General features: G+C 39.5%; 5 protein-coding genes and 1 pseudogene across 6 annotated transcripts in view; 5 read left to right on the top strand and 1 right to left on the bottom strand.

Moving 5' to 3' along the window:
* Positions 1-27,875, top strand: part of LOC101295621 — an 880,650-nt pseudogene that overhangs the window by 850,128 nt on the left and 2,647 nt on the right. Inside the window, exons 163-165 of the transcript XR_184594.1 lie at positions 25,875-26,179; positions 26,369-27,553; positions 27,696-27,727. The product of XR_184594.1 is annotated as an uncharacterized LOC101295621 (transcript). The remainder of the gene's footprint in view (positions 1-25,874; positions 26,180-26,368; positions 27,554-27,695; positions 27,728-27,875) is intronic.
* On the top strand, positions 1,754-1,966 carry LOC101296283. Its single transcript, XM_004297552.1, has one exon. It carries the CDS (start codon positions 1,754-1,756, stop codon positions 1,964-1,966), a length of 213 nt encoding a protein of 70 aa, XP_004297600.1.
* LOC101294753 lies at positions 3,737-4,548 on the top strand. The gene has a single exon (XM_004297550.1). It carries the CDS (start codon positions 3,871-3,873, stop codon positions 4,078-4,080), a length of 210 nt encoding a protein of 69 aa, XP_004297598.1. The 5' UTR covers positions 3,737-3,870; the 3' UTR covers positions 4,081-4,548.
* LOC101290854 (MADS-box transcription factor 17-like) lies at positions 7,611-9,795 on the top strand. Its single transcript, XM_004297539.1, has 8 exons — positions 7,611-7,854; positions 7,980-8,073; positions 8,474-8,535; positions 8,625-8,724; positions 8,876-8,917; positions 9,048-9,089; positions 9,218-9,303; positions 9,441-9,795. The coding sequence occupies exons 1-7, from the start codon at positions 7,673-7,675 to the stop codon at positions 9,293-9,295; spliced, it is 600 nt and encodes a 199-aa protein (XP_004297587.1). The 5' UTR covers positions 7,611-7,672; the 3' UTR covers positions 9,296-9,303; positions 9,441-9,795.
* On the top strand, positions 11,510-14,451 carry LOC101314174 (gamma carbonic anhydrase-like 2, mitochondrial-like). The gene is made up of 2 exons (XM_004297534.1): positions 11,510-11,946; positions 13,775-14,451. The coding sequence occupies exons 1-2, from the start codon at positions 11,580-11,582 to the stop codon at positions 14,149-14,151; spliced, it is 744 nt and encodes a 247-aa protein (XP_004297582.1). The 5' UTR covers positions 11,510-11,579; the 3' UTR covers positions 14,152-14,451.
* LOC101304862 (F-box/LRR-repeat protein At5g63520-like) lies at positions 18,264-21,291 on the bottom strand. Its single transcript, XM_004297503.1, has 10 exons — positions 21,086-21,291; positions 20,880-20,987; positions 20,704-20,796; positions 20,477-20,623; positions 20,271-20,372; positions 20,123-20,162; positions 19,740-19,895; positions 19,333-19,505; positions 19,038-19,156; positions 18,264-18,878 (listed from the first exon to the last, which is right to left on the bottom strand). The coding sequence occupies exons 1-10, from the start codon at positions 21,251-21,253 to the stop codon at positions 18,485-18,487; spliced, it is 1,500 nt and encodes a 499-aa protein (XP_004297551.1). The 5' UTR covers positions 21,254-21,291; the 3' UTR covers positions 18,264-18,484.

Raw genomic sequence — 27,875 nt, 5'->3', positions numbered from 1 at the left:
AATTTCTTACTTTAAATTAGATGATCGGGAAGAAATTCATAATTACTTTAGCTTGTTTGTTTACTATTACTAGTTGTGTTAGTATAATCGATTTCAATTCTAAGTAGTTACTAATAGTCTAATACTGTAATGTTCGGTATTGCGAACAAAAAGTTAAACAACTGTTCATTTTTGTTTTCCCGGCCGGGATAAAGAGCTTGAACCCTTTTGTAACATAAAAGGTACATTGTTGGATTCTTGTAGTAGGGTTTATGTAAGGCATCTCAAAGATGCATTTCTTTAGAGAAGAGGAAAACGACCATTGCGTGAGAATCTTTGCCCTAATGGCTAATAGTGGTTCTGGTGTCAAATTTGATCATGATGCAATTGCAACCTCAAATATGTATGAAGCAAAAGATGCCTAGCTTGGTTAACTTGGAGGCTTTTGATTTTGGATGCTTATGCTATCAACTTTGCCATGGGACCTGAAATCAAATCACATCGATGATCGATCACATATAAAAGCTATGCCATACAAAATAACTTAAAGGCTAGCTGAGGGAATTAATAAACTTTTTCTTTCTTTCTGGAATCTGCTTTGCTTCTTAAGCATGTGTTTTATAAATAGCGAAATCCTGTGCCCTGTGGTTTTTGTTCAGTTAGATATATGTTATCAGATATTATAACAAGCAAAACGTAGAAGATGTTGGATTGGGCACCCGTTTTGCTGGGGTTCTTGTTGTTCATACTGCTCTCTCCTGGACTCCTATTCCAGCTACCTGGAAACTCCAAGAAGGTTGACTTTGGGAGCTTCACCACAAATGGCAAGGCCATCATCATCCACACACTCATCTTCTTTGTCATCTTTACCATCCTTGTTTTGGCAGTGGGAATCCAAATCCACACAGGCAGACAGGCTATAGCTAGCTAGTGGATATATTATCACATACTGGAATGTATTATACGTTTTTCTGTTTCTTTCCCTCATTATATTTTTTCATTTCATTATTTGGGACTTGGAGTTCAAGTGTATTCTTCCCCAATATAAGTTTTGTATCACTTTTATATCTTCGAAATCTGTCATTTTTTTGTTTTCATGACGAGCCATTTATTATTATTTGTTTTGCTTACAAAATATCACGAAACAATAAATATATATATATATATGTTTGTTTTGTTTATTTCATTAAAGGTCCGGCCATGATCATTAGAGATCTTTTAGTTTACCGAAGAATTGATCGAAAACTTATATTACCTCCGATAAACTTGAATTGATGTAATTTTATCATCTCGTTCCTAAACTAAAGCTTCATGTATCAAAATTTAGAGACATTACCTAGTCCCCTCCCAGTTGTGATCAATCCAATAAGTTAATTTGAATATGTAACTGGAAGTGATTTTGCATGAGAAACTTAATATATATAAAATTTTGAAGGATATGCTTGCAAATTATTGTTCCTGCACACCCAGGTCATATAAAAATCCACAGAGATTTAACTATGATAATTTTCGCTATGATAAACATCAGAGTCGGGACACGAATTGATAAGCATCAGAGTCGCGTCTAAACGTGCACTTGTCCCCTCACTGCTGCGTCCCGAGACCCAACCCTCTGTCGAGTCCTCCTAAACCGACCTTACCTTCGACCTCGATCATCTTCTTCACCACATGCACCTATCTGCTCGTCAAATGCCTGCAGGCTTTCTTCTTTCCTTTCCTCTCTTTCCTTACGATTCATCTCAGAAACAAAATAAAGATCGGAAGTAATCAAGTGATGGGGGCAGATTGGGGACCGGTGGTTGTAGCGGTGGTGCTGTTCGTGCTGTTGACTCCGGGGCTCATGTTTCAGATTCCGGCCACGCGAAGGGTGGCGGAGTTTGGGAATATGCAGACAAGTCTTCCCTCCATAGCTGTGCATACCATCATCTACTTTGGACTGCTCACCATCTTACTCGTTGCTATAGGTGTCCATATCTCCACAGGATGAAATCATGCATGCTAGCTAGTATATGTACGTATTATCAGTTTTAGTAAAATTTAGTGTGTCGTTTATTTTATTAGCTTAAACATTATGTATCAATGATTTGTGTTGTTCATTCGATCACTTCATGAAGGTAACAACTAAACTATATGAATTCATTAGCTAATTAATTGAACTATGGGAAAAAAGTAGTAAAATTATGAACCTTTTAATTGGCTGTCAAGAACCTCCACACAGAATCAAATAATCTCAATTCAGCTGATACACAAAACTTGTAGAGCAAGGGTTTCTATTTCAACTTTACTTCAAAGGATTTCAATTCATTACAATTGTTCTAGATGGAAATTTAAAAAAAAAATACATCTTCATAATTGTTGTCACAAACTTTGCCAAGATCGGAAGCAATGTCACACTATTTGGTTAATCCAAAATCTCTCACCCAATCGCCAGTGAGCTTCGGTTGCATCCACTTGGGTCGCTTACGATCAGATACTATGGGTTTGTAGCGTTCGGGATTGTATGTTGGTGTCCGCAAAGAAACATACTTCGGCTTGCGGTTCGGCATGGAAACAAACCCGATTTTTTCACCAGAAACAGACTCTAGATTTCCGTTAACCTTAGGCTTAGTGTCAAACATCATCATGACCTTCGCTATTTGAGCCTTAGCGACTCCCCCTATCTGAGCCAATCCCTCCACAAACATGATTACAGAAACAAGTTTCGCCGCAACTGAAAAAGAAGTTGAATCGAGCAAGAAATTGACGAGCAGATTGAACAAAGAGTAATGTGTAAACAAAATAGATGAGAGTCACTCCTTTATATAGAGTAAGCTCTCTGCCGAATTTGGCAAGCTACTACTATTCTTACTTCAACTAGGATCATGTTCTTACCCAGCATTATTGGGAATCACAGACCACCTTCCTAAAAAACCACTTTTCTTAGGACATCTCCAACAATAGTTGTCATACCTAAACTCATACCCATATTTTGAGTTACCCAAACTCATTACTATTTAAACTCATATTTCATCTCCAATCATTATATCAAAACCCATACTCATACCCAAATTTTTTTCTTATTTTTCAAGTTTTTTTCATTCAAATTATTTAATTTTCGGCCTATTTTTTCTGGACCTGACGATTTGAATGATCATTCAATCTGGGCCGAGCGTTTTTGGACCGTTGGAGGGTCAGAAGCGAGCTCACGTGGTTCAGCCGCAGGTGTGCATCTCCCGTTCACGCGTGGTTTGCGCGTCTCCAGCTCCCGCGCGCTCCTGGCCTGCCCCTTTTTCTGTCTTTAGCGCGCGTTCTCCACAGACGAAGCTCGCTGCGCGTGCTCCTGTCGCTGCCCAGTCTTTCACGTGCACCTGCTGCCTTCTGCTGCCATCTGGGTCCCACGCCTGTAGTTTTGGGTTTCCTCCTTGCAACTCGACCCATTTTGGGTCGTCTGTGTAGTAGGAACTCAGAATTGGGTATGGGTTTTAATTGCTGGAGATAAATTTTTATGGGTTTTGAGTATGAGTTTGGGTATGACAACCATCGTTGGAGATGCCTTTACTTTAGGTAAAATCATGTTGTTGCTCAGCATAATTGGGAATCACACACCACAATTCCTATTCCATTCAGGACACCCTTCACAAACTTCCAAAAAACCTATACTTCCTCTGGGCCAAACCCAACAGCTGCGAAACTAATCTAGCCCAATGCAAAGAAAGATCCCTAGAAGATCACAGCCGTTGAAAGCCTGACACCTCAAAACTCCCACTCGGTTTTTGTCACGACAAAACTATCAAATCAACGCACTTGTCTCTCAAATCCTCCAAACTCCATCCCCACTTTCACCTTCTCAGATCTTCCACACCGTTCTAAAGGGTCCTCTCTCATTCACTCTCTGAAGACACAAGGGCGACAATGGCGGATTGGGGTCCAGTGATCATAGCGGTGGTGCTGTTTGTGCTGTTGACTCCAGGGCTTCTGTTTCAGATACCCGGGAAGGGGAGAGTGGTGGAGTTTGGGAACATGCAGACCAGTGGTGCCTCCATTGTCGTACATGCCATCATCTACTTTGGGCTTCTCACCATCTTCCTTATCGCCATCGGTGTTCATATCTATACCGGATGAAGTGCGTCAGTTTGCTCGAGCAGTTAAGAACCTGGTGCTCTCAATCGATCTCATATTTAACTTTCTTGGTTTATTTGTCTATGTTTAGTCTGTTTAAATGTGTTGCTGTTGCTACTAAATCATGAATGCTTGAAAGACTGGTTTTTCTGGGTGCAATTTAAACTTAGAAGCAATTGGGGTTGGATTTGAATGGTTTGTTTATTAGCTGGATAGGGATGGGCTATGAACTTGTCATACTTATTATGATCGATTTGGTATAGAGGAATCGATCACATTTTCCACGTATGATCACATGTTATCAACGTGACGATGGATAGCAAGTAAAAAGACCATGAATTGTGATGCTTTGAGGGAAAGATTTGGACTTGTTTGTAACATTGTTTGTTTTTGCTTTGGAACAATGTGATTGATACTTTGATAGGATACTTGTATCGAGTTAACTCATATGCATGATAGAGACAACTTATACAAGCGAGATGTTGGAAGGAACTGATAATTTAGCGAACGAAATTCAATTGGTTAATGGCTAAAACCTTGTATTCACCAAGTAATCAGTAGTGGATAAAATTTTGTTAGTTATATGGTTACAAATTCAGTGAACAAAACAGAAAAGAGCATATCAAACGTGAAATTTCACACAGATCCAGCATCAACATTGGAATCCTTAACTTTTTTATCTTTGATCTTGTTGTCTTAGACTATCCAAAAGTTAGTTGTTCCTTGGAGATGTGTAGCGACTAACATAGTTTGGATACATTATAGAAGAAGCCTGCCCCTCTTTAACTGTCATTACTTATATACAAAAAATATTATGATTATAAAAAAATATTCCTATTGTATTCTCCATGTGAAATGTAAATTAATTCTGAGCTTGAAATTGTAAGGGAAATGTAATCTTTGCACAAAGAAAGGGAGGGAAATAAAGATTCTAGTGAATAGAGAAGCAATTCTAGCTAATCTTAACTAATTAACCCCGTGTGGCAGTTTGAATCGTTTGTGGACATTTTGAATCTTTCACGACGCTTGGTCCGCTTGGAATTGTCACAGAATCCATGGCATGGCTCCTGGTGGGAAGTGGGATTACAAATTTGCAATGTTATTTTCATATGAACCAACATGAAGACGAAAATTGGTGCAGACTTCATCATAATATACATAATTACATGCCCTAAACCTTTCTATATGGTCAGTTAACTACATGCATTTGATTGACATGATCGCCTAGCATGATTAAAGACGAAAACGATGTTTAACCAAACCTCATATGTAAACAACTGACAGAGATCTCTCACCAACACCTCAGAAAATGTAATTGATTGTAATCTAACATCAATTAGTGCACAGTACGCTCTATGTCCAAAGTCCAAACAATGTGTCAGCACGTGATTTTCGTGAAAGCTGAAAAGAAATACTAAAATTAGCTAGGTAATATGCATGTCAATACATTTAGCTTGTCATTTACTTGCTATGCAGTTTAACCGATTTTAGCTGTCAAGTACAATTTGGTCTAAGTAGCATAAGTCTCTTTTTGTAAGTAGGATATCGTAAGTTTAACTCATAACAAACTCGTTTTAATATTTGAGTTGTTTTAAAAAAAAAAAAACGAATTCTAGATGAGAGTGAGACAAAGTTGTGATGAAGAGGAACTGGACGTCGTAGGTTTGGAGTTTTGAATCCATCGATGAACTCCATTATATGTCATTTGCGGTAGACTCCACCATTGATGGGGGGCAGAAGCTTTTATATATCCCGTGACTCAATATGTCTCCACGAAAAGCTTCAAGATAAGAGTAATAAGACCCCATTTGACGTTTGCAACCTCGTTTCATGGTAAAGCTCAGCAAACTACTTCAACATTTCCTTTTTAATTCAAAAAGAGATTGATGGTGGGTTGCACATACTTTCGATATTGCAAATGTAGTCCCATCCAAAGTGACTAAAGATTCCTCACCTAGTAACAATGATCAAACTGAATCAAATCCACAACCGAAACGTGTAATTTTCTATGTAGCATTTGCTCCTATTGCATGAGTTCTAAGTTTACGTGTCATATGCTTATTAACCCATATTATGACTTTATGACCATAATGTATGATACATTAATATATCGATACATTAAACATATTTAATTTTACGACAAATTTAGTTTGATACATGATTCAAATAACGTAAGTCGCATCCAAAGTGACTAAAGATTCCTCACCTAGTAACAATAATCAAACTGAATCAAATCCACAATCGAAACGTGTAATTTAACTATATACATTTGTTGGTCGACTGTTTATAAGCATGTGAACAGTGTAAAAACACTGTTAATTAACAACAGTCAATGTTTGTTTTTTTTTTTTTTTTTGTCAGGTAATTTAAATTTTTCTAAATAGGCTTTCTCTCGACAAAGATTTTTTTGCCCTCCATTTTTTACTTTTCTTCTGCCTCCTGAATCTTCTGGATTGATCTTGCCTCATCATACCACTTTATTTTTATTTCTCCCGTCTCTATGTCTTTGTATCTCAGAGAATATCGCTGTTTCGTTTTATCTTTTTCACTATTGTTCCGTTTTGTGCCCATATATTATTGTTTGGTTAACTGTTTATAAGCACTGTGAATAATGTGCGAACATTTTTACCCTGCTGATGGGCTATGTAATTCCGTATTTACCCTTCATTTCAACTCTAGATATAATTTTTTATTTTTTTCCACACTTCTCTCTCTCTCTCTCTCTCTCTCGCCCAACATTTCTCCACCTTTCTCACACTTTCTAGACTCTTCTCGAAATAGCTCCAACATTTCTCACAAAGCAGAAAAGTCTAGAGATATTAATATATTACTGTGATAATTTATTACCCCGTTGTTTCACGAACTATTTCTATCATTTTATCTTCTGCTTTGTATACGTACAAATCAAAATAATTGGAGCATTTATATTTTAGGTAGAACACAAGACTAGATATTTTGTTGTATAAATGTTATTTTTGTGATAACTCTTATACACATGTGAAATATGCATAATGTGGATATTACACCGCGGCAAGACGCATATATCAACTCTAGTTTTCTCTGTAGCATTTGTCTCCTATTGCATGAGCTCTAAGTTTTACGTGTCATATGCTTATTAACCCATATTATGACTTTATGAGGACCATAAATTATGACTTATGACCATAATGTATGACTTATGTTCCATGACTTATATACTTTTACGATACATTAATATATCGATAAATTAAATATATTTAATTTTATGACTAATTTAAATTGATACATGGTTCAAATAGTCACAAACTACTGAACTAGCTAGTCTATGAATGGTACCGTAAATGAAAGAGTCATGAGTTTCATGAATCAAATGAATGGTGGGGTTCGTAGTTAAGTTTCCAAAAGGGAATTGAGTAGTGGGGTCGTGTCAAAATTTCAAGCAAATCAGATTAACCATGGTTCGGTTACTGGCCAGCACTATCATCTGCGTTAATTACTCGATTAATCCTCATCCCCTGATTAACATCTTCTAGCTACTACATTATATAGCAACCTAGCTAGCTAGCTATATATGCAGACTTGCAGTAGTGACTGAAGAAGTAGAAGAAGTAGAGAAATGGGTAGGGGGAAAGTGGAGCTGAAGAGAATAGAGAATCCGATCAGCAGGCAGGTGACCTTCTCAAAACGCCGTACCAGCATCCTAAAGAAAGCCTTTGAGCTTTCCGTGCTTTGCGATACTGAAGTTGCTCTCATCGTTTTCTCTCCCTCCAGCAAGCCCGACCTATATGCAAGCCATGAGTACGTTTAATTCGCTACGTACTAGATCTCTCTTTAGTTTTACAATTCAATATATAGGACTTGGTTATTTTATCAGGTAATTAATTAACCATATGATTTAATGTATCAATCTGGCGGGTGTGCAGCATAAATAGAACGATTGCGATGTATAGAAGTCAAGTAGGACTGCATCAATCAAGTAACCCTGCATGCTCTACAAGGATTACAACCATGGAGCAGGTATATATATAAACTCTTCTCTATATATACATTAGTAGCTACTTAAAATTTAGTAAATTAGAGTCTCATAAATGAAAACAAGAATACAAGATCGATCTTCATCAACGTATTTATAACATACATGTATACGTAATTACCTTTTCAGACTCGATCTTCATCAACGTATTCATTCATGTACGTCAATAATCCCAGTAATTAAAATTGATGTAAGAAATTATACATGGCCATTTCAGATTACCAATTGTGAAATTAGAAATAGAAAAAGAGCAAGGCTAGGATACTGAAACTGCGGCAGGATACCATTAATTAATATTCTCTCTATTAGTTGCTATCTACGTTGATCTCATCAGTCATCACTGTTAATTGATCTGTTTGGGATATGCATAACACGCATTTGCAGTTATGGAGGTATGAAACTGAAGAGTTAAGAAGGTTAACACAGAACTTGGAAATGAAGCTCAAGTACGTTAATTTAGTAGTTACTTCATACTCAGTACAGCACTACTGCTTAATTTTAGTTCATCAATCTGATTCAATCTACATATATACAGGAACTTAGCTGGAGCAGAGCTATCAATTTTGGGTATGCAAGAGTTAAAACAGCTAGAGAGACAGTTAAAGACTGGGCTGGAACGCATCCGCTCTAGAATGGTATATCTATCTATCTATCGAATTCAACACTTGCATACCAAAAAGAGAAACTATACCCAGTAAACCTAATATATATAGATTGTGCCTGTATAATTAGAAGTTCTACGACTTAGCTAATGAAGATTTTTACTGATTCGTGACGTTCTATCAGAGATGGATCATTTCAGAGAATATCAGCTTGCTGAAAAGAAAGGTACATAATACATATATAGCGCCCCTTGATCATCTGTAATATGTTTGAAGCTATTTAAATGAAGACCTAATTAATTTGGAGGGCGCTCAAACTAAACAATTAGCTTTTCATTTCATGTAAAAAATTACAGAATAAAGCACTGCAAGAGGAAAACGCGCGTCTGCAGAAGAGAGTGAGAGTTTATTTACCAGCGTTTTGCTTTGTTGCTCTTTACATGAACCAAAGATGTGTTTTGGAGAATCCAGACTATATAAAACTAACTGAACGTGTATGTAAACTTCATTTGAGGTTAAGTTGCAGGAGCTTGAGTATGGTGTGGCAAGCAGCTCGATAACATTTGGAACAAGTGCACCAAATGTTATTACATTTCAAATATAGCTAGCTAGGTAAATAACTAAGCCGTATCTATCTACGATTTGACTAACCAATATTTTTTTCGACTGGTTTGACTAACCAATATTGAAACCATGCATGCATGGTGCATTTGGATATTTGATGAATTAGTAACTTGGTATATTTGCAGCTTAAATTTGAAAATCAGGGTTCTTCTCTTCGTCGCAATCGATATTTGCAGCTGTAATGCTGTCATGGCCTGTAAACAAGCATCAAACACTGATCATTTCCGTGATCAAACACCCTGGAGCTTGAGCTATATAACTAGTACTTGATATGAAGAAACAAATTAAGATGTTTATTTCTGTTGTTTTCTTGTTTTGTTTTAACAAGAGCTCTTTTGTACCTTTCTGTTTTTTCTTTGTTGTGTATGGAGTATATAGCAGGGTGTATTGTTATTATGAATAATTATGATGCATGTAATTACCGCAGTTGCCGAAGTGTATAAAGTATAAACTCTATCAATATGTATCTTTGTTCTATGTATGATTCCGGCCAGATTTTGTTTTAGTTGTCGTCTTCATGGATGATGGATCGATGTATAACTTTTTACTCGTCACATCGACAAATGAAATCTCGAATTTAAGAAACTGAATATTTACATAAAAAAATACCGTGCTATAGCAAAGACACCTTCAAATAAGATGTCATATAAATTTTCTTTTGTATTAATATCTTTGTGTGGGGTCTTTTTCGAATTAAATAATAACTAGGCCGAATTTAACTCAATAATTCGATTATTGAGAGAAATTCGTTCGTGATTCATACGGCATGGAAATCGAAAGAAGCTTGTAGCGTGAAGCATGGTGTGGGAGCTAAAGACGCACCGCGGTGAGAGAATTGGACTGGTTTTGAGGATTGGGTTTTCTGGAAAGGCTGGGTTTTTAGAACAAGAATTGGGGGATTGAGTAATAGGGATTATTGCTTGAAGGCTTGAGAGCTTGAATGTTTATGGGGATTTCTTGGTTGTTGCTTGATGGAATTCTCAACCCCAAGCCCCTCTTTTTATAGGGCTCAATTTGTAGGTTTTTACTATGGCTTACAAGGTCTAATCTGCTAGGTAAAAGATTTTCCTCCCTCAAACACGTGATTTTGGATTTGGAACTTTGGGAAGGAGAAGATTGCTCCAGAAGATGAGAGGGTCGTCTCACTGCAGGGACGGCTACAGGGACGGAAAACAGGGAACGAGGTTGACAGATGGACTTTGAAACTTGCAATCTCGTCATTTGAGGATGAAGGGGCTGCTTTGGAATCGGTCGCACACTCTCTCCTTCCTCGTCTCATAAAATAAAGGGACTTCTCGTTGGATAAAGCCGCAAATCTAGGTTTTGACACTGTTGCGGGGAGAGAAAGTAGAAGAACTGGTTCGGGTAGGGAGAAGGAAAGAAATTGGGTTTTTTTATGCAAAAGAGAGGGGTTTGGGCCTTTAAAAAGAGTTGGGTTTTTGGGTATTAAAAGTGTTTTGGGTTTAAAGAATGAGTAGTCCAATTCTCTTGTTTTTCACCAATTCGTTATCGATTTAGGACGTCGGGCTTGAATTTCGGGCCCAAGACCGAAATTATCGACGATGTTAAATCGGTGAACGAGCGGCATGTGTCTTCGTAACATTCCACACCATACCCACTTCTACAAGCCCTAAAGATGCGTGGATGTGGTTTGGGCCCACATCAATGGACATGTTTGCTTGACGGGTTATAATCAAGGATTTAACCCAAGATTATGGATTTTTGCACTAATTGTGTAACAAATCGTAGCGTGGCAAAATGCATGATTTTTCGGGTATCAACACTTTAACATTAAAGATGAGGTAAGAAAGATCCTATTTAAGATTATTACTTGAAGGTGCCACAAATGCTCACTCACAGAACTTCGGTACGTAATGATTTGATTCATGCCAACACTTCGTGACATCAATCGCACCAATTTCGTCCTCGTTTAACCATCGGAAACGTCTTCATGTCATGATTCCTCATTACATAACCTCAACTCCAAACGACTGAAAATGAGTAGTCACAAAGTTGTAAAACAGTAATTTTCTTAAGAAAAGGCACACCCTAGTAAAAAAGTAATTCTTAAAAAACAGAGTTGAAAATTACAAGAGTAAAAGTAATTCTTCTCTCCTCCCGGCCCAAAATCCAAAATCGACGAAAACAAAGACCACCAGAGTCCTCCTCCGGCCCAAAACCAAACCTCACACTCTCCTCCATCTCCATCTTCCACACTCCCCAATCCCAGCTCTCTCTCTCTCTCTTTCCTCTCCGCTTCTCCAATGGCGGCTCTAGCTCGCATCTCGAGGCAAGCCCTGAGCTCCGTCGCCCCATCCTCCCAAGCCGCCTTCCTCCACCGCGCGCTCGCCACCGAGGCCGCGAAAGCCGTAACGCCGTCGCCGGATCGGGTCAAGTGGGACTACCGAGGCCAGCGGAAGATAATCCCTCTCGGCCAGTGGCTCCCTAAGATCGCCGTCGACGCCTTCGTCGCCCCCAACGTCGTCTTGGCCGGCCAGGTCACGGTCAACGACGGCGCCTCCGTCTGGCCCGGCTCCGTCCTCCGCGGCGATCTCAATAAGATCACCGTCGGGTTCTGCTCCAATGTTCAGGAACGGTGTGTGCTCCACGCCGCTTGGTCTTCCCCTACAGGTTCTGCAATTTCCGAAATTCTTTACTCTTTGATTTTGGGAATTCTCAAAGTTGTTTACTTTCGTTTGTTTGATTTTCTGGTTGTCTGTGTTTAGAAATGTAGTTATGGATTGTTAAATTTGAGCAAGGTAGTTACCTCATAGTGTGAAATGAAAATTTCGGTAGTTAACTTATGGGAAGTGTTACGCTAGTTACATCAAGTTTGGATCTTTCACTATGTTTTAATCTATTAATGCATTTTCTTTCGGGTTCGGCGGAGGAGGAGAGTGGAGGAGTGATTTGGAGAATGGAAGAATAGGTTTTAACTGAAAGATAGGAATGACTTGCATTGGGGTTTTCAGGTGTTGTTTGTTATGATATCTTAATTTCGAAGACTGAGTGAGGTGGCTGAAAGGGTGGAGGAAGTGGGAGGGCTCATTTGGTGAGATGGGGGATTGTGCAGGGTTCTTTTAGGGAAGTAGTGGTGGATTACATTTAGAAATGAATTCCCGTTTGAACATCATCAGGAGCCAATATAGATTAAATTTCAGTGGCTGAGAGTCCAATCTAGCTAGAGGCTTGAATTGAAATACTTTGAATGACATTGCAAACAGCACTACTTCCTTTTCTTTCCTAATACAGTTTGGGTGCTTTCCTAATACGGTTTTGGAGAACTCATATTGGAGAATGTGATAGACCAGACAGAAGACCTTGAGAAATTGAATTCTTGGGTCCTTCATTCTTTTTCTAATGCAAGTCTTCATTGAGCAGGTCAATTGATCTAGCACCTCGTGGTAGGATAAATGTAACCAAGTTCTTATGTCACTCCATTGGTAATGTGCATTTTGTGCAAAAGGAGAGCCTGATTTGTGGCCATCTTTTTCTTCAAATCTGTTGCTTTGAATCTAGGGCACAACTTGTTCATGGAAGTAAAGTTATTTGGTTATCCTGGCATTATGCCTTTGCTCGTTGGAAAGTGTTTTGGGGGAAGGCAGTGATATCTTTCTTTGGAAGTGTAGTGTGAAGGTACCATGTGGATTTCGACCTCAGTTGCTTAACTCCATCGAGTCCCAGGCTACAATATGTAACGTTGTTTTCTGGAGTTAGTGGCACTCTGCTGTTGATTATTTGATTAAATTACTTGCTCTAGTATTGTGTGCATAACAAGTAGTAACAAACCCTGAAATGTTTCATGTGTTAATTTGTTACCATTTGGAGCTTCCATTCAAATTTTGGTCTACTAGGTTATCCTGCTCTAGTCTTGTCAGCCTGAATTTTGGGCCAATGGATATGCTAAGCACACTAGTCAATCACTCTAAGATATAGATAGGTCCTTCTGTGTGAGGATCTGCAAGTTTCAGCAATTATGCAGGTTTCCTTGTTGGTGTCTGGAATATTTTATAGCTTCTGGAATCTGGTCGTTTCTTAACCCGTTATCCGTATATCTTCTCTTGTTTGAAGCTTATATACATGGGCAGCAAGTTCACCTCATTCTTTAGTTTACCAGTGTCCTTCAATTTCTAGCAATCAGTATCTCACCCTCGATATCATTTTTTTCTTGCATCTTCGTGTTTCGGTTTGTGGAGTGGGTTTCCACATAACTTCATCGGTCTTCATCATTGCATCACATATTAGCAGATGTAATATAACCTCTTACAAAGTCCATGGCTTGTCAGTGGCTTACTGAATTGTTGTAGGTGCTAACGACTCCACCATATGCAATCATTACTAAATCTTTGTCTAAACTTGTATACCTATTATATCTAAATTTATCCAAGTGAGCAAATGCTTTTTGTGGTTCTGCTGGGATATCCAGGTATATAATATGCAACCTATTTCACTTTCTCAGGACTTCCAGCAGAGACATCCATTGAGAGGTTTGTCACTATTGGTGCATACAGTCTGTTGCGGTCTTGCACAATTGAGCCAGAATGCATTATTGGGCAGCATTCCATTCTTATGGAAGGTTCGTTGGTGGAGACCCATTCTATCCTTGAAGCCGGTTCTGTGGTTCCACCGGGGAGGAGAATACCAACTGGTGAACTTTGGGCTGGAAATCCAGCAAAGTTTGTCCGAACTCTGACACATGAAGAGACCTTGGAGATCCCCAAACTTGCTGTTGCCATAAATGATCTGAGCAAATCATATTTCCAAGAATACCTCCCCTACTCCACAGTATATTTGGAGGTTGAAAAGTTCAAGAAGTCTTTGGGGATTGAAATTTGATAAGTTTCATTGCATCGTTCTATGTATTTGACGTTGTTTAGTTGGAGGCTTTCCTTGTAAGGAAATAAGCAGCTCCGAGACATAGAGCTAAAATCATTTTGAGTGCCTATCTTGTATTTCGATTGAATTGTTTTGAAATATCAATCGACAATGGGATGTGTTATAGCAGTTGCACGGCGACCCTGTGTATCAGAAAATTCTGAAAATCTGTCTTTGCCTGTTGTTGAAGATCATTGTCTGTTGCTAGCTTGATCTCATATCATTGTACTCATACAACTAATACCTAATGTTCTTTTATACACATATGGCATCTAAAAAGAATATTCAAGCTTGCATGAACTGGGATTATAGATTCTTTGGTTTGGTGACAACTATTCTATACTCCTGGCCACTTGATTTAACTTTCCTTTTTGGTTGGTATAGGAGGCCAAGAGTACCAACCAAAGCTTAAGCTACCTTCATGGGAATCAGTTGCACTTGTATTTAAATAAAGTTTTGACTCACTAAACAAGTAAACACTGGTTTATTAGCTTGACCACTCCTTAATTCCCTATAATAAGTTTGAGCACCAACTATAAACTACAATTAGGTCCAAAACAATTATCTCAAACTATCTTGCCATTACAAACCACTACTCACATCCCAGTTCCACGATAGATAATGTTTGCCTCACCTACTTATGATGCTGAATCTTGCTCCTCAAAATAACCCTTTCTCATCTCTCGAGCAATACACAGTTTATATAGAATGATATGCTGTAAGCCTATAATGATGCTGCTCCAGCTTCCTGTAGAGGATGGCTCCAATTCTTGGGGTTAAATATTTGTTTCTTTTTAACTAGTTGCTTTGTATATTCATATTCTATCTTGTAAGACATGCACTAAATCATGAATAAAAAGGGACAAAGAATTAGGTTAAGCCATTCATGGCTTGGCCCTTATGGGTTGGCGAATAATACCGAATATGCAGACGTAGGTTTTCTGTCTTTTAAGTGGAGCTATGAGAATATCATTAGCTCCATTACCATGCACATTATGAAGGCTGCTTTTGCATCTAAAAAACTTGAACCTCATTCTAGTTTAGTGAATGGCAGAAGAATTCTAAGTGCAAAACCAAGACTTTTCTGTTCTGCACTTCTGTTTTTCATAGTACGTAATTTTATATAACATAAACTATCTAAGACAATTTCATGTATTACTTTTCAATGTGAAACATCTAGTGTAGGAGATTGTTTGAAAAGCCGTACTTGTAAGATTCTTAGGAACTTTGCAACAACCCATTACACCAACAACTAGAAATAAATCAATGACTTTCGACATATACTTCACTTAAACACAAATAATATTATTATCATGTTCATCAACTACTCCTTCTGTACGCATCCATGCCATTTGGCAAACTTCTAGATTGGACGGCAAATGATTTACATAGAATATTTGCCAGTTCAATCTCACTGTAAGATGATCGATCATGGGGGTCCATACATAAGCTTGGCCAAAATTAGTTTAGTTTGGATTCGACCAAGACATTTTCTCTGCAGTTTTGATAATGTCATAAACCACTAAGTTTATATCGTGGAAGACCAAATGGAAATTTCATATGAATTATCTATATTTTACGACTTAGCAAGATTTACAGTATCTAGACCGCTATTTATATGCAATCCCACCTCTACAAATTTCCACTCTTCTTTGTTTCTTTACGTATTGGCAACCCTATTTGCACCTCCTATGTCTTCTTCCCCACATCAGGCATGTTTACTACCTTTTGTCTCTGCTTCCGGCCAACTCACCGGTCATGGATATGCAGCAACAGACGATTGAAGAAGGTGATGACTGATGATTCAATCCTAATTATCTATATATATTGTCGGTCTTGTTGTTTTGATGAGAAATGTATGATGTTGGAATGGCTCAATCAAATCAAATCTCCCAAGAATCGGGTCCTTTGATTTGATTGAGCCGTGCCAATATCACAGTTACATTATCCACTTCATCACAATATTTCCGGAATTATCATATCATTAGCTGCACGTATACGAGAACATACATTATACATCACATATGCATATGAATGATTCTTCTTATAGATACTGCATTTTTGTCAAAAATGTGCGAATTAAAACCAAGTATTCGTATATTTTTCATATAAACAGACCAAATTAGTTTTATACATTACACAACCTATGCAATTACATCTTGATTCTCTGTCCCTATAGAGCAATTCCTATAACAAATTTCAAGAAAGGTTTGAACTAATGTATTAGTATTGTCTCCAGAGTTACTACCGTTGTGTTGTTAGCCAAAGTCTTCCGTTGTCTCTTTCGAAGACGCTTTCGTTGTCCTTTAGAGAGTCCAATGAACTCATCATTGTGACCTCGAAGGGAAGTGTCATTAGTCTCTAGACGTTCCTCCATATCTTTCTTTCCTGGAGCAACCGGCACCAAAGAACTGACACTTGGTTCCTCCGCCTGCTCGACGGAGCTATTATCATCTTCATCACTATTCTCCATGTTCATGTTCTTCAAAATCACCTGTTCTGGCTCCTCTGTCACACTTTGAGCAGTGACACCATTATTCTCCATCCACTTCCACTTATTGTCCAACGCATCTTTTGCTGCTCGGTTCATCGCAACGTCCTTCCGAAGACTATAAGTACCTCTTCCAACAATCTTACAGTCAATGACACACTCAACACTAGAATCCTTATCCCATGAGTCCACATACTTAAGACTCATTCGGTTCTTTTGACACATCTCAAGAAGCTGTGTGTTTGGATGTACATGTATCGTCTCCGGAGTTATGATCGGCTCTAGCAAGCCCTTGAACACATGCCACACAAGCTCTATGGAGTTGCAGTCCATGAAAACCGCCCCAATTAAGGACTCTACAACATCTGCAAGGTCTTTGGGCGCGTCGATAAGACCATTCGAGTGCAATGGATACTCAAGAACCGCAAGCGAGAATTGTTGAATTTGGTCTGCAAGGTAAGGCTTCTTGTGGCGGAGATAGCGGTGGAAGTTGTGACGGAGCGCCACACGTGCAAGCTTCTCGGTGTCGACGTTAGCAGCCCTTAGGCGGGTCAGCTTTCCCGGAGCTAAATTCGGGTAGAGAGAATAATGTTCCCGGCAAAACAATAGACCGAGCACCGCGTCGCCAACGTACTCCAAGCGCTCATAGGAGAAGCCGCACATGGAAGAAGCATGCGTGAAGGCTTCTTCTAGTAACTTCTTGTTCTTGAATTTGTAGCGTATGATATCCTCCACTTCATCAAGACTTGGCTCCTTGGAGATCGGCTCAGTCTGTAATAAGCTTTTCTTCCCGGTACGGGTTTCTTGGGGTTGTGCTTCCATGGTTGGACTGATTTCTCCTTCTTCTAGGGTTTGATAACTGTAATGCTCTGGACTGATTTCTCCTTCTTCTGGGGTTTGATCACTGTAATGCTCGGCCAATTTTCGTGCGAAAATGTTTGTGGTTTCATCTTCCAAGAAGTCATTTTCTGGGTTGTGTTTGATCCTGGATTGAGGTGGCTCGAGAGAGGTGGAGGACGATTCCGAGTACCCTCGTTTCATATTTGAGTTTTGCCTTAATTACTAGAATGCAAAGAATTTAGAACCCAATTAATCTTCACCACGAAGCACAGCAACGTTAAAATGCTTGAGCTTTGCTACCACTGCGATGTTGAAAACTTGAAGTGTGTATACTTATGTTTACACAAACCTTGTATATATTCCCCCATATCAGGTACTTTCCCCAGCTTTATAGTTTCAGCTTTCCTTTTCCTTTTCCTGTTGTGAAAAGGACTCACAGCTTTCCTTTTCCCTTTCGAATTTAGAAAATAATATCATTTGAGAAAGAAAAAAAAATGTCCTAGTGATTCCTCTTGTATTTTGGAAAGGTTATAACAACCCATATATATGGGTTATATAGAGGATCTTGCGTCATTCTCATCATATGCTTTGAAGTTAATTAAATGCACACTAAGACCTCTACAAATAATTTGGTGTCACATCAATAATAAGCCAGAGATCGAAAGCTCCTCTTGCCCTCTAGGTACTTGCACCACCATACATACAAATGAATGCTTTTGTACAACGCATGAGAAACAAGATATTTTATGCTGAAATGAAAAATACCATTGGAAACTGAATTTGGAGCCATATAGGATTGTACAAACAGATTCAGTTCTACTGAACGGCAAAAAAGAAAATGGAAATCTGTTCTCTAAAATGGGAAAGAACTGGAGCATAAGCCAACAATTAAGTAGGCCAATTGCAGCTGAGAGGCAGAGCACATCCCATTTACATTGAAAGGAGCTATACAGCAGGCAACATCTAATGATCTAATACTGCTGGAGTAAATGACAACACAAGATAAATAGTACTGTACACATGCAGATTGCATTTGCAATCCTTCTGAGCTTCCTTGGTAAGCATTGAAGAGCCACGTCCAATTTCGCCCCCACAAAATACTCCTCCCAATGGAACCCCAGGGAAGTTCTCAACAAAAGGAGAGCTATCCACATTCACACGTCCAAAGAACGACTCACCACGGCCACAACAAGCAAAGATGAAACCCCCAAATACTTCCCCCAGGTTCACGTTTTTCAGGCTTACAGAGAGATCTGCAGATGATGACAAGGCAGTTTGGGGATCTGGACGATAGAAATGGAAGTAATCACCAGTTTTGATGCCAACGTCATTGACATAAAGATACTCTTCGTCTCCACTGGAAAATGGCACATGTAAATAGTTAGAACAATACATTTAACAACAATGTTAAAATCAGTTGCTTCACTGCAGGAAACAGATTATATTTGAAGTATATGGGCACCATCAATAAGGCAACAAAAGTGAATTAAAGAGAAAAATAAGTTCTGTATATTACCCTGTAACCCCATGGAAATCCAGGTAAGTAACCAGCCTACGCTTCTTTGACCCTGTGGAGATACTTCTTCGTTTTTTAACCCCAATGTAAAGGTCAGACGAATCTGTGTGATCTTGTAACTGTCACATTAGTAGTTGTAGCACATATCAGATTTTACGAATTCTTAAATTAATTTTAATGTTTACATCTATTACTTCTGCTTCACTAGTCTGACACAAGACAATACTTCAAAGTCAACTGTGAATTTCTGCAGAGTATTAAAGTGCAAAGGATGCTAAATGTAGTGTTTTTTTACCTCATCATTAATATCATCCAGGATTCGTTGACCATCAAGAATCTCCCGGTTTCCTTCTCTTCTAGCAGTGAGCCAAGTAGAATCAGAGGCTGTAGCTCTAACTGAGACAGCCTTGTGTTTGGGACCTACTGTTGACACTCCTTCGGACAATGCAATGTGAAATTGAATATCCCCTACACCATGTCATTCATAACAAATCAGATCAGTGATATTTGGGGGCTAGAGGGAATTTACAAAAAAAAAAAAAAAAGGTTATAATGCAAAAGTGGAGTCAGATTTAGCAAAGCTAGAGTAACAATCTGAAAGAAATCACATGTGTGTTTCCCTAAATTAATTTACATGGCTGTGAAAATATGCACATAAGTTATTTGAACATTAACCTAACTAAACAAACATTGAATAATTACCACAAGAGTTTTCTTTGTCCCTGGCAAATACAAGAGCAACAGCAACTGAAATGAATTTTGCACTCCCATAGATATTTCTAGACTCCTTCTCACTTTTATACAGAAACCGACCCTTCTCGTCACCCACGATAATAGTTTCCTTGGGCATAGCATAATCTGCCAAGATCAGACATTGACGCATAATCAACAGAAACTTGGTAAGGAAAAGTTTATACATGTTGTAACACATAAAAATATGAAAGCAGGTTTCGAGGTGTGCACGATGTACCAAAATGAAACGATATTTTCTACTCCAAACCTTTTAAAACAAAATTCATCCAAATTACACTCTAATTAAGGAAGATAATAAAGAAGAATATAATTGAGTAGAGAGCAATACTCACCCAGAGCATCAACTACTGGCCTCATATTATTACACCCATCCTGTACCATCAATCACATCAGATGTTAGTAATGCAAGGACTTCAGCAGTAGCTGACTATTTAATTTCAGAAAGAGAACATGAAAATAGGTATGGATACAGCAACTTACTCCAAACATTATAATCCCTACAGGGGATCTGCAATCTGAAACAGAGGCTGTGTAATCCTTAATATCCGCGAGGAACGCATCCATAAAGACATTTTGATGTTCCTGATCTCATTGGAAACTCTTTATGAGTCAATCGTTACAGTTCAAAGATTCTAAAAACTTTTGAGAGAAATCAGCAATCCAGTTTCAAGACACGAGATTCTCACATATGCACTTGTCGATAACAGCGGGATAGCTTCAACTTTCAAACCCGGCACAAAGCCTACAGTCAGAAGAACGCCGTGACTCCCATCCTCTGCAGGTTCATCGCCTTCTTCCTCGCTTACATCGCCCGAAACATAGTCCCATTGCACCTAACCAACCCAATTACACAACATTACTAAACTATTCACTCTCCTACATTATTAATCAACAAAACATACTCTCATCAAACCTCTTTGATTTCGCAGTTAGCAACATCTCTTCCAAGAACCCCACCCACAACAGAAACAACAAACGGAACTCCGGACCCGAATTTCTCCAATATCTGCAGTTCCGATCAGTAAAATATAATAAACAAATAAAATTATAACTTAGAAATCAAAAATGTAAGAACAAATAAATACATACAAGATTGTGAACAGCGATCAAGCGGGCCCCGCTGCCGACATTGGCGATGATGAAATGCGGCCGAATCGGCTCGGCTAGGACCTTCTGTGTGACCTCTTCCCAAGCGACCTTAAATTCAATCAAATCAAATTAGTGAGATCCAATTCAATTCAAGTAGAAATGATTGCGATTCTTGTAGGTAGAGGAGATCAAAAGCAAATCCAAACCTGGAGGTTGGGATTGAGAGAGAGAGCGGATGCGAGTTTGGGGCGAGAGAGGATGAGGGTGCAGACGTGACTCCAGGATTTGCTGACGCAAGCGGCGGCGGCGAAGGAGGGAGCAGGGAGGCGGGCGAGGATGTTGTGGAGGAGATCGTCGTTTAAGAGGGAGAACATCTCTCCCGACGTCGTCGTTTTGAGCTGCTTTGGCTTCGGCGTCGACGATGAGGCCTCGTCCATATCTCCGAGCTTTTTCAGACCTCACTGCCGCTGTTTGCGAGGGGAAGAGAGTAAAAAGGCTCACCTCACAAGTATATTACGTCATAAATATGTCATACGGACGTCATTTCGATACTTTTTTTCTTTTCATTTTTCTAATTTTTAATGACAAAATAACCCCTTCACCTTACCCGATGCCGGTGGCTTTTTTTTATTCGTTTTTAGTGATAAGTCACTTTCGTTTGACGCACTCTGTATAAATTTGTCAATTTTTGAGGTAAATTGATGTTCCATCAAAATGCATAAATTATTTTAAATTGAATAATTGCTAAATAAAATTGACAAATTTATCAATTTTAATGCATAACTAAAACAATAGCTAAATCTTATCTCTCCTCTCTTGCCCACTGGTCATTTTACCATTAGTTAAAACATAATAAATGATAACTACTGATGGAACAACATTGTTAAATCGATACCTAAATTTTAAAAATTATAGTTAAATATAACAATTTTTAAAGTTCACTGCTGGAGATGCTTTTGACCCGAGTTGATCATTAGGCCTCTAGTTGCGACTTGCGAGTTAGTTATATTTGAATCGGCTCTAGTTATAAAGACAAGTGAGTCGATCATGAAATATAAGTTTGTTTATTGAGTCTTTATATTTCATAGGCTTTTATACGGAATACGGTGACTCTCATAAATAATATTTAAGATATCGAAATGGGGTTAAGATTTAACCGCTAGTGATTATTTTGTAAACAACTTTTGTATTGTATTTTCGTTTTAGCAAATTTCTAGTTCCGGTTCACAAATGAAGTTGTCATTTTCAAAAGTAAAATTCATAATTTCGGACCCTCATTGCTAGAATAAGTTTACATGCTTAGTAAAATTAGACAGAAAGGAGCGCCAAGAATATAGTATCATGGCACTTGATTGCCTAGTTTATTTTTCTCCGAAAGAAATGATAGATATTAACTAGCAGCACATCCAAGATCCACTATAGCATCTGGAGGCTGTCGAAGAACCATAGTACAGTGCTTGTTTCAACAGGTTCGGGGGGAAGAGACACCAGCCAGATACTCAGTAGGACTGGGACATGGGAGGAACATAAGACATAGCTAGGTAAACACAGCTATGTGCATTGAAGCAGTACCCTAGTCCTTGACCACCAAGTAACGCACCACGCCCAATTTCTCTAGCGCAGGAGATACCAGCTATGGGGACTCCACTGAGCTTGCCAGTAAAGGGAGACGTATCCACACAAGAGGCTCCGAGAAAGGACTTGCCGCGGTGGTGGCTGGAGAATATCAAGCCTCCGAACACCTCTTGGCTATCATCCAATGCTTCCAAACTGTGACGAGCATCGTCAACACGAGTCAGTGCACTTCCAGGATCCGAGTGCAGGAATATGAATCTATCCCCAGCTTGTATGCCATTACCCTTGACGATGATGGAGTAGTAGTTACCTCTGTTCAAACAATAACAGCAACAACTCAGAATTGTACAAGCTGCAACTTTGGTCTCTTTGTTAAAACAATCTTTTCAAGTAAGTGTGCTACTCACCCCAAAACTTCATGACATGCCAGGGTGGTTCTGAATTGTGTGGAGTGTTGTCTTTCTTTGCGGACCTCAATGTAAAAATTTGGGTTGCCCAACTCCAACTACAAAAGAAGAAGGAGCTTCTTGATTAATTGCCCTTTTTCATCTTAATTTCAAGTTTTCAACTAGCCAGTAATAATTTAGTGCTCATCAAGTAGGAATTTACTTATAAACACACCTGATCTATAAGTTGTTGTAAGAGACTGAAGCAATCAAGCATGGGATACCCTTCTTCTACTCCTTCCACTACGCCCGAAATCCAAGATCGAGCAAATGGATCCTCATACACCGTAACACTCCTGAGCTCAGGACCAAATGGAATCATGCCGTCGGCCACCGCCACATGAAACCGAGTTTCCCCCAGCTCTGTCCATCAAATCACAGTCAAGAAATCAAGACACATTATCACAAAAAATTTAGAACATTGTGTTGAGAAAGAAAGAAAATATAGTACCATCAGACTTGTTTTGGTCCCTGGCAAATACTAGAGCAGCAGCATCAAAGAAGAACATATCGTAATGTTGGGTTTGGTTCCTACGTCGGAACAGAAAGGAGCCTTTTGCATCTCCTACAATGGCAGTCTCCTCATGCATGACATGATCTACAGCACACTCACAATTCTCAGCTACAAGAAATTGGGTTAATGAGTAAACAAGTAGTACATTTTGATCAATCACATTGAGTACTTACCTAGTCTCTCAACAATGGGTCTTATATCAACACGATGATCCTAGAAAAGAAGAAACCATGTCATATATATTGTCACAAGCACATTACAAACACTCTTGCAAAGCAAGCAACACAATTTGGTCACTAATTCTTGTATCTTGTTCATGAAAAAATTGGTGTTTGATTACGAATAAAAACCAGATGAAACATTAACCCCAACTTACCCCAAACATCGTGATGCAAGCTGGATTGGAAGAACCTGAAACAGAGGCAGTGTAGCTCCTGATCTCCAGCATAAAGTACTCCATCAATGGCCAATAGGGTTGCTGAGTAGTGCAAAACACCAGAGTCGATTGAACATTTCCAATGAGCAATAAGATATATATTAACAGAGTTTAAGCAAAATGACTTACAGTCCTTGATCGTAGAAGTGGAATGACATCCACTTTCAAATCCGGTACATACCCAACAGAGAGAATAAGCCCTCCATTGATAGTATTGCCTCCCATTAACATAAATTCAGTCCAAAGGTTTCTCTCCTTCTCTGGTTCCCATTTTATCTGCAAAAGGACAAAATAACACGTTTATTAACTTGGAATTCGAATAGAAATAGTAAAAATGAGAAATAACACGTTTATTCAGTCCAATGTTGTAGTTTTTTTTTCCTTTTCAAATTCATTTGAAAGGAAATAAAAATAAAAATAAAAAAAGGGACAAATAAAACCTCTGTGATCTCATTCTCATCTGCTCCGGCCTCGACCCCGATTAGCCCAACAGCTTGATTGATGATAACTGGAACTGTACGGTGTAGCTTTTCAAAGACCTACGTACACCCCCCCAAAAAAAATCACTTGAAGAATTAATTAGATGACTTGCTGTGTGTCAAATCCAAAATGAGGTAGACTTACAAAGAGACTTGTCACTGGCAAGCTATACTCCATGCCAATGTAAACAATGGCAAAGTCGGGACGAATCGGCCGAGAGAAAACCTCCTCAAACACCTCATCCACAGCCTCCTTCAAGAACAAATGGAACAAAAGAAATCCATGATGAATTGATCCAGCTATTTTCGTTTCAGTTTTCTCCACACAAAAAAACATGCAGATCATAAAGGACTATACTCACACAGGCGTCTGGGTTGACAGACATAGCTGAAACGAACATGGGGTGGCAGAGAATGCTGCTGCAGTTTCTGTTCCACGTTTTACTAACGCAAGCCGAACATGCAAACGCCACCGCCGGCAGTCTCCCCAGAATGTTCTGCAAAATGTCGTCGTTTACCTTAGAGAAGACTGAGACAACTACTTCGGCGGCCATTTTCAGGATGTAAAACGATGATCGTTCGATGAACACGAAGGTCTAGCAAATTCAGCAGTGATAGTTGCAGGGGGAGGGTGATCCTTTATATAGGATGTTTGGATGAGTCTTTGGTGGGGTAGGTAGCTCTAGCTGCACCTCTGATTTGCATGTAACCGTTGTTGTTTTCATATGAATCTGATAAGAAATGCACCACCATATGCATGTTTTATGCAATACCATATCTGAAGAGCTGAAAAGGAATCCAGGGACAGTAAATTGGTTTTTGACCTGTCTCAATTTCTCACTTTTTAGTGCTATAAGCTATGTTACAATCTACGCCCCGCGTGGTTTGTTTTAGCCGTAGATTGGCATGAAACTTGATAGACAAACGGTTTAGATTTATCACGCGTCTGTGATCAATTGTAACTTTTTATATCTTGTTCAATATTGCAAAACAAACATAATTAATATCATATTTGGCTTCTTTGACTCGTAATTTCTAAATTATGTCATATATTTATTGTCACACGATATCCTTGAGGTGACTTTTGTTAGCGTGAGTCATGGAGTTAGTTTAGGCATGTAAATTAATTTGTTATTACTTTCCTATTCTGTATGTGTAGTACATAGTACGTAGGGTTTGTACAACTTGTATCTCTATATATAGCCTCCACTGTGAGATGAATAAGATATCAGAAAATTCATTCTCCAAACCTTGTTATATTTGACTTGGTATCAGAGCAAAGATCCGAAAGGACTTTGTCTCTTTGTTTTTCCGCTGCAAATTCTTCGTCCGACGTCGGTTATTTATCAGACGGTTGTTTGTCTTTTTAAATAAACCTCATTGTTAGGGTTTATTGTCTCGATCGTCGAAGTTTTTCCGACTGTTCTCAGTTTGACGTAGGCCCCTTGTCAAACTGATTTTTTACTGCTCAGCCTCAATATTACGGCTCAGCCTCGCTGCCGCCGCTTCTTCTTTTCCAAAAGTTGTTGCCGTTGCTGTGTCCAGACCGGGATCCAAGTGCCGCCGTCGTCGTCTCTGCCCCGCCGTCGTCGTCTCTGCCCAGAAGTTGTCGTCGTGCCGAAGCCAAGGTACAGTCGACGCTGCCCTTTCTGCCCAGAGGACGCCGCCGTGCCAAAACCCAGGTCTCGACGCCGCCGTGCCAAAGCCCAGGTCCCGACGCCGTTGTGCCCCGGTCTCGACGCTGCCGCGCCGTTGTGCCGTGCCGATCCACTCTGTCACGACGCGGTCGACGCCGCATTCCTCGACCCAGTTCTGTTTTTGACCCGGTCTAGTTCAGTTTCTTGGACCCGGTTCTGCTAATCCGACCCGACCCGTTTCTAGTCCGACCCGGCTCGTTGTGTTCGACCCGACCCGGTTCAGTCACTATTTATTGTCAGCTCCAGTGCACCGACAGTGCAAGTGCACCAGGCGCAGGTTTATTCAGCCCTTTATTATTTTTGCTCCATAAATTACTGATTTGGTATTTGTGTTGCAATGAGTTCTGGAGTTGAAAGTTCTCAGGGGAAAGATGTTCAGACAGTTGAAGTATCTGTTAAGAATTCTGAAAGTGGTTCATTTGGGGGTGCCAAACTCAATGGAACCAATTTTCGGAAATGGAAGAAAATCATGACGGCTCATCTTCGAGGGATGCACAAGATGGGGCATGTAACTGGGACAATTAAGGCCCCTAGTGAAAGTGATGTTGATGCTTACACTAAGTGGGAAGATGATGATGGTCTTGTGATGTCAGTCTTGTACAAGGCCATGAATGAGGACATAGTCGACCTGGTGGAACAATGTGATACAGCTCAGGCGATCTGGAAGACACTGGAAGATTTATATACTAATGAGTCTGATTTCATACAGGTTCATGAGTTAATGTGCACTGCTTCTTCAATGCAACAGAATGGGCAGCCAGTGGCACAGTATTTCACCAAGCTAAGGAACATTTGGGCTGAAATTGATACAAAACGTCCTTGCAAGATCAAGAACCAGGAGGATCTTGTTTGGTACTTGAAGGAAAAGGAGCTTGAGCGAGTTCATCACTTTCTGAGGGGTCTTGATGCAAAACACAACAGTGCCAAAGGAGAGCTGCTCAGAATGACAAAACCTCCTAATCTGATTACAGCTTTCACATATATTCGTAAGGATGAGTCTCAGCAGGAAAGTCTTACTCAAGCACAACTTGAAGTCTCTAGTCTCACTATTCAAGCGAGAGCACCAGCACCACTCCTTCAGCAATCGAGTTCAGTTCCACTTCACAAGCAAGGACCACCACCAGGCTTTGGGGACCAACCTCGTCCCCCTTGCTCTTATTGCAAGGGTGACCATGCTCGTGAGTCTTGTTGGAAGTTGTACCCTCATCTTAGGCCTAAGAGGCCTACTTATCGTCCCAAGGCAAAAGCAGCTATCCAGTTGGTCCAAGAACCAGACATCTATGGTGTATCCGGACATGACCATCATACAGCAGAAGGCGCCACACCCACAGCATCAGTGGCTGGTCGTGGTAAGATAGGTATGGCCTTAAATATTTCTAGCTTTGTTGGTGGTGATACATGGATTATTGATTCAGGTGCTTCAGATCATATGACTTATGACAAATCTTACTTTACTGAATTATCCTCTCCACCAGTACCATATGTTACTAATGCTAATGGTGAAGCCTTCCCTGTGTTAGGAAAAGGGTCAGTTTGTATCACTCCCACAATAGTGCTACAAAATGTGTTATACGTACCTGCTTTATCTCATCATTTGATATCTGTCTCACAGTTAAATGTTGAATCCAAATGCTCTGTGACCTTTTTTCCTATGTATGTGATTTTTCAGGATCTTCTCACTGGGGAGTTACTCGGTCGGGGGTACTTGAGGGGCAGGCTCTTTCGTCTGGACCAGACTTATGTGGGGGAGAAACCAGGCGCACAGCCACGGACCGCTTTAATGTCAACTTCTGACAGGCTAAGTGAAGTTTGGTTGTGGCATCGTCGCTTAGGGCATCCATCTTTTAGT

This window comes from Fragaria vesca, linkage group LG4, assembly GCF_000184155.1.
Source record: "Fragaria vesca subsp. vesca linkage group LG4, FraVesHawaii_1.0, whole genome shotgun sequence".
Classification (NCBI taxonomy): domain Eukaryota; kingdom Viridiplantae; phylum Streptophyta; class Magnoliopsida; order Rosales; family Rosaceae; genus Fragaria; species Fragaria vesca.
This window is presented reverse-complemented; position numbering and strand designations above follow the sequence as displayed.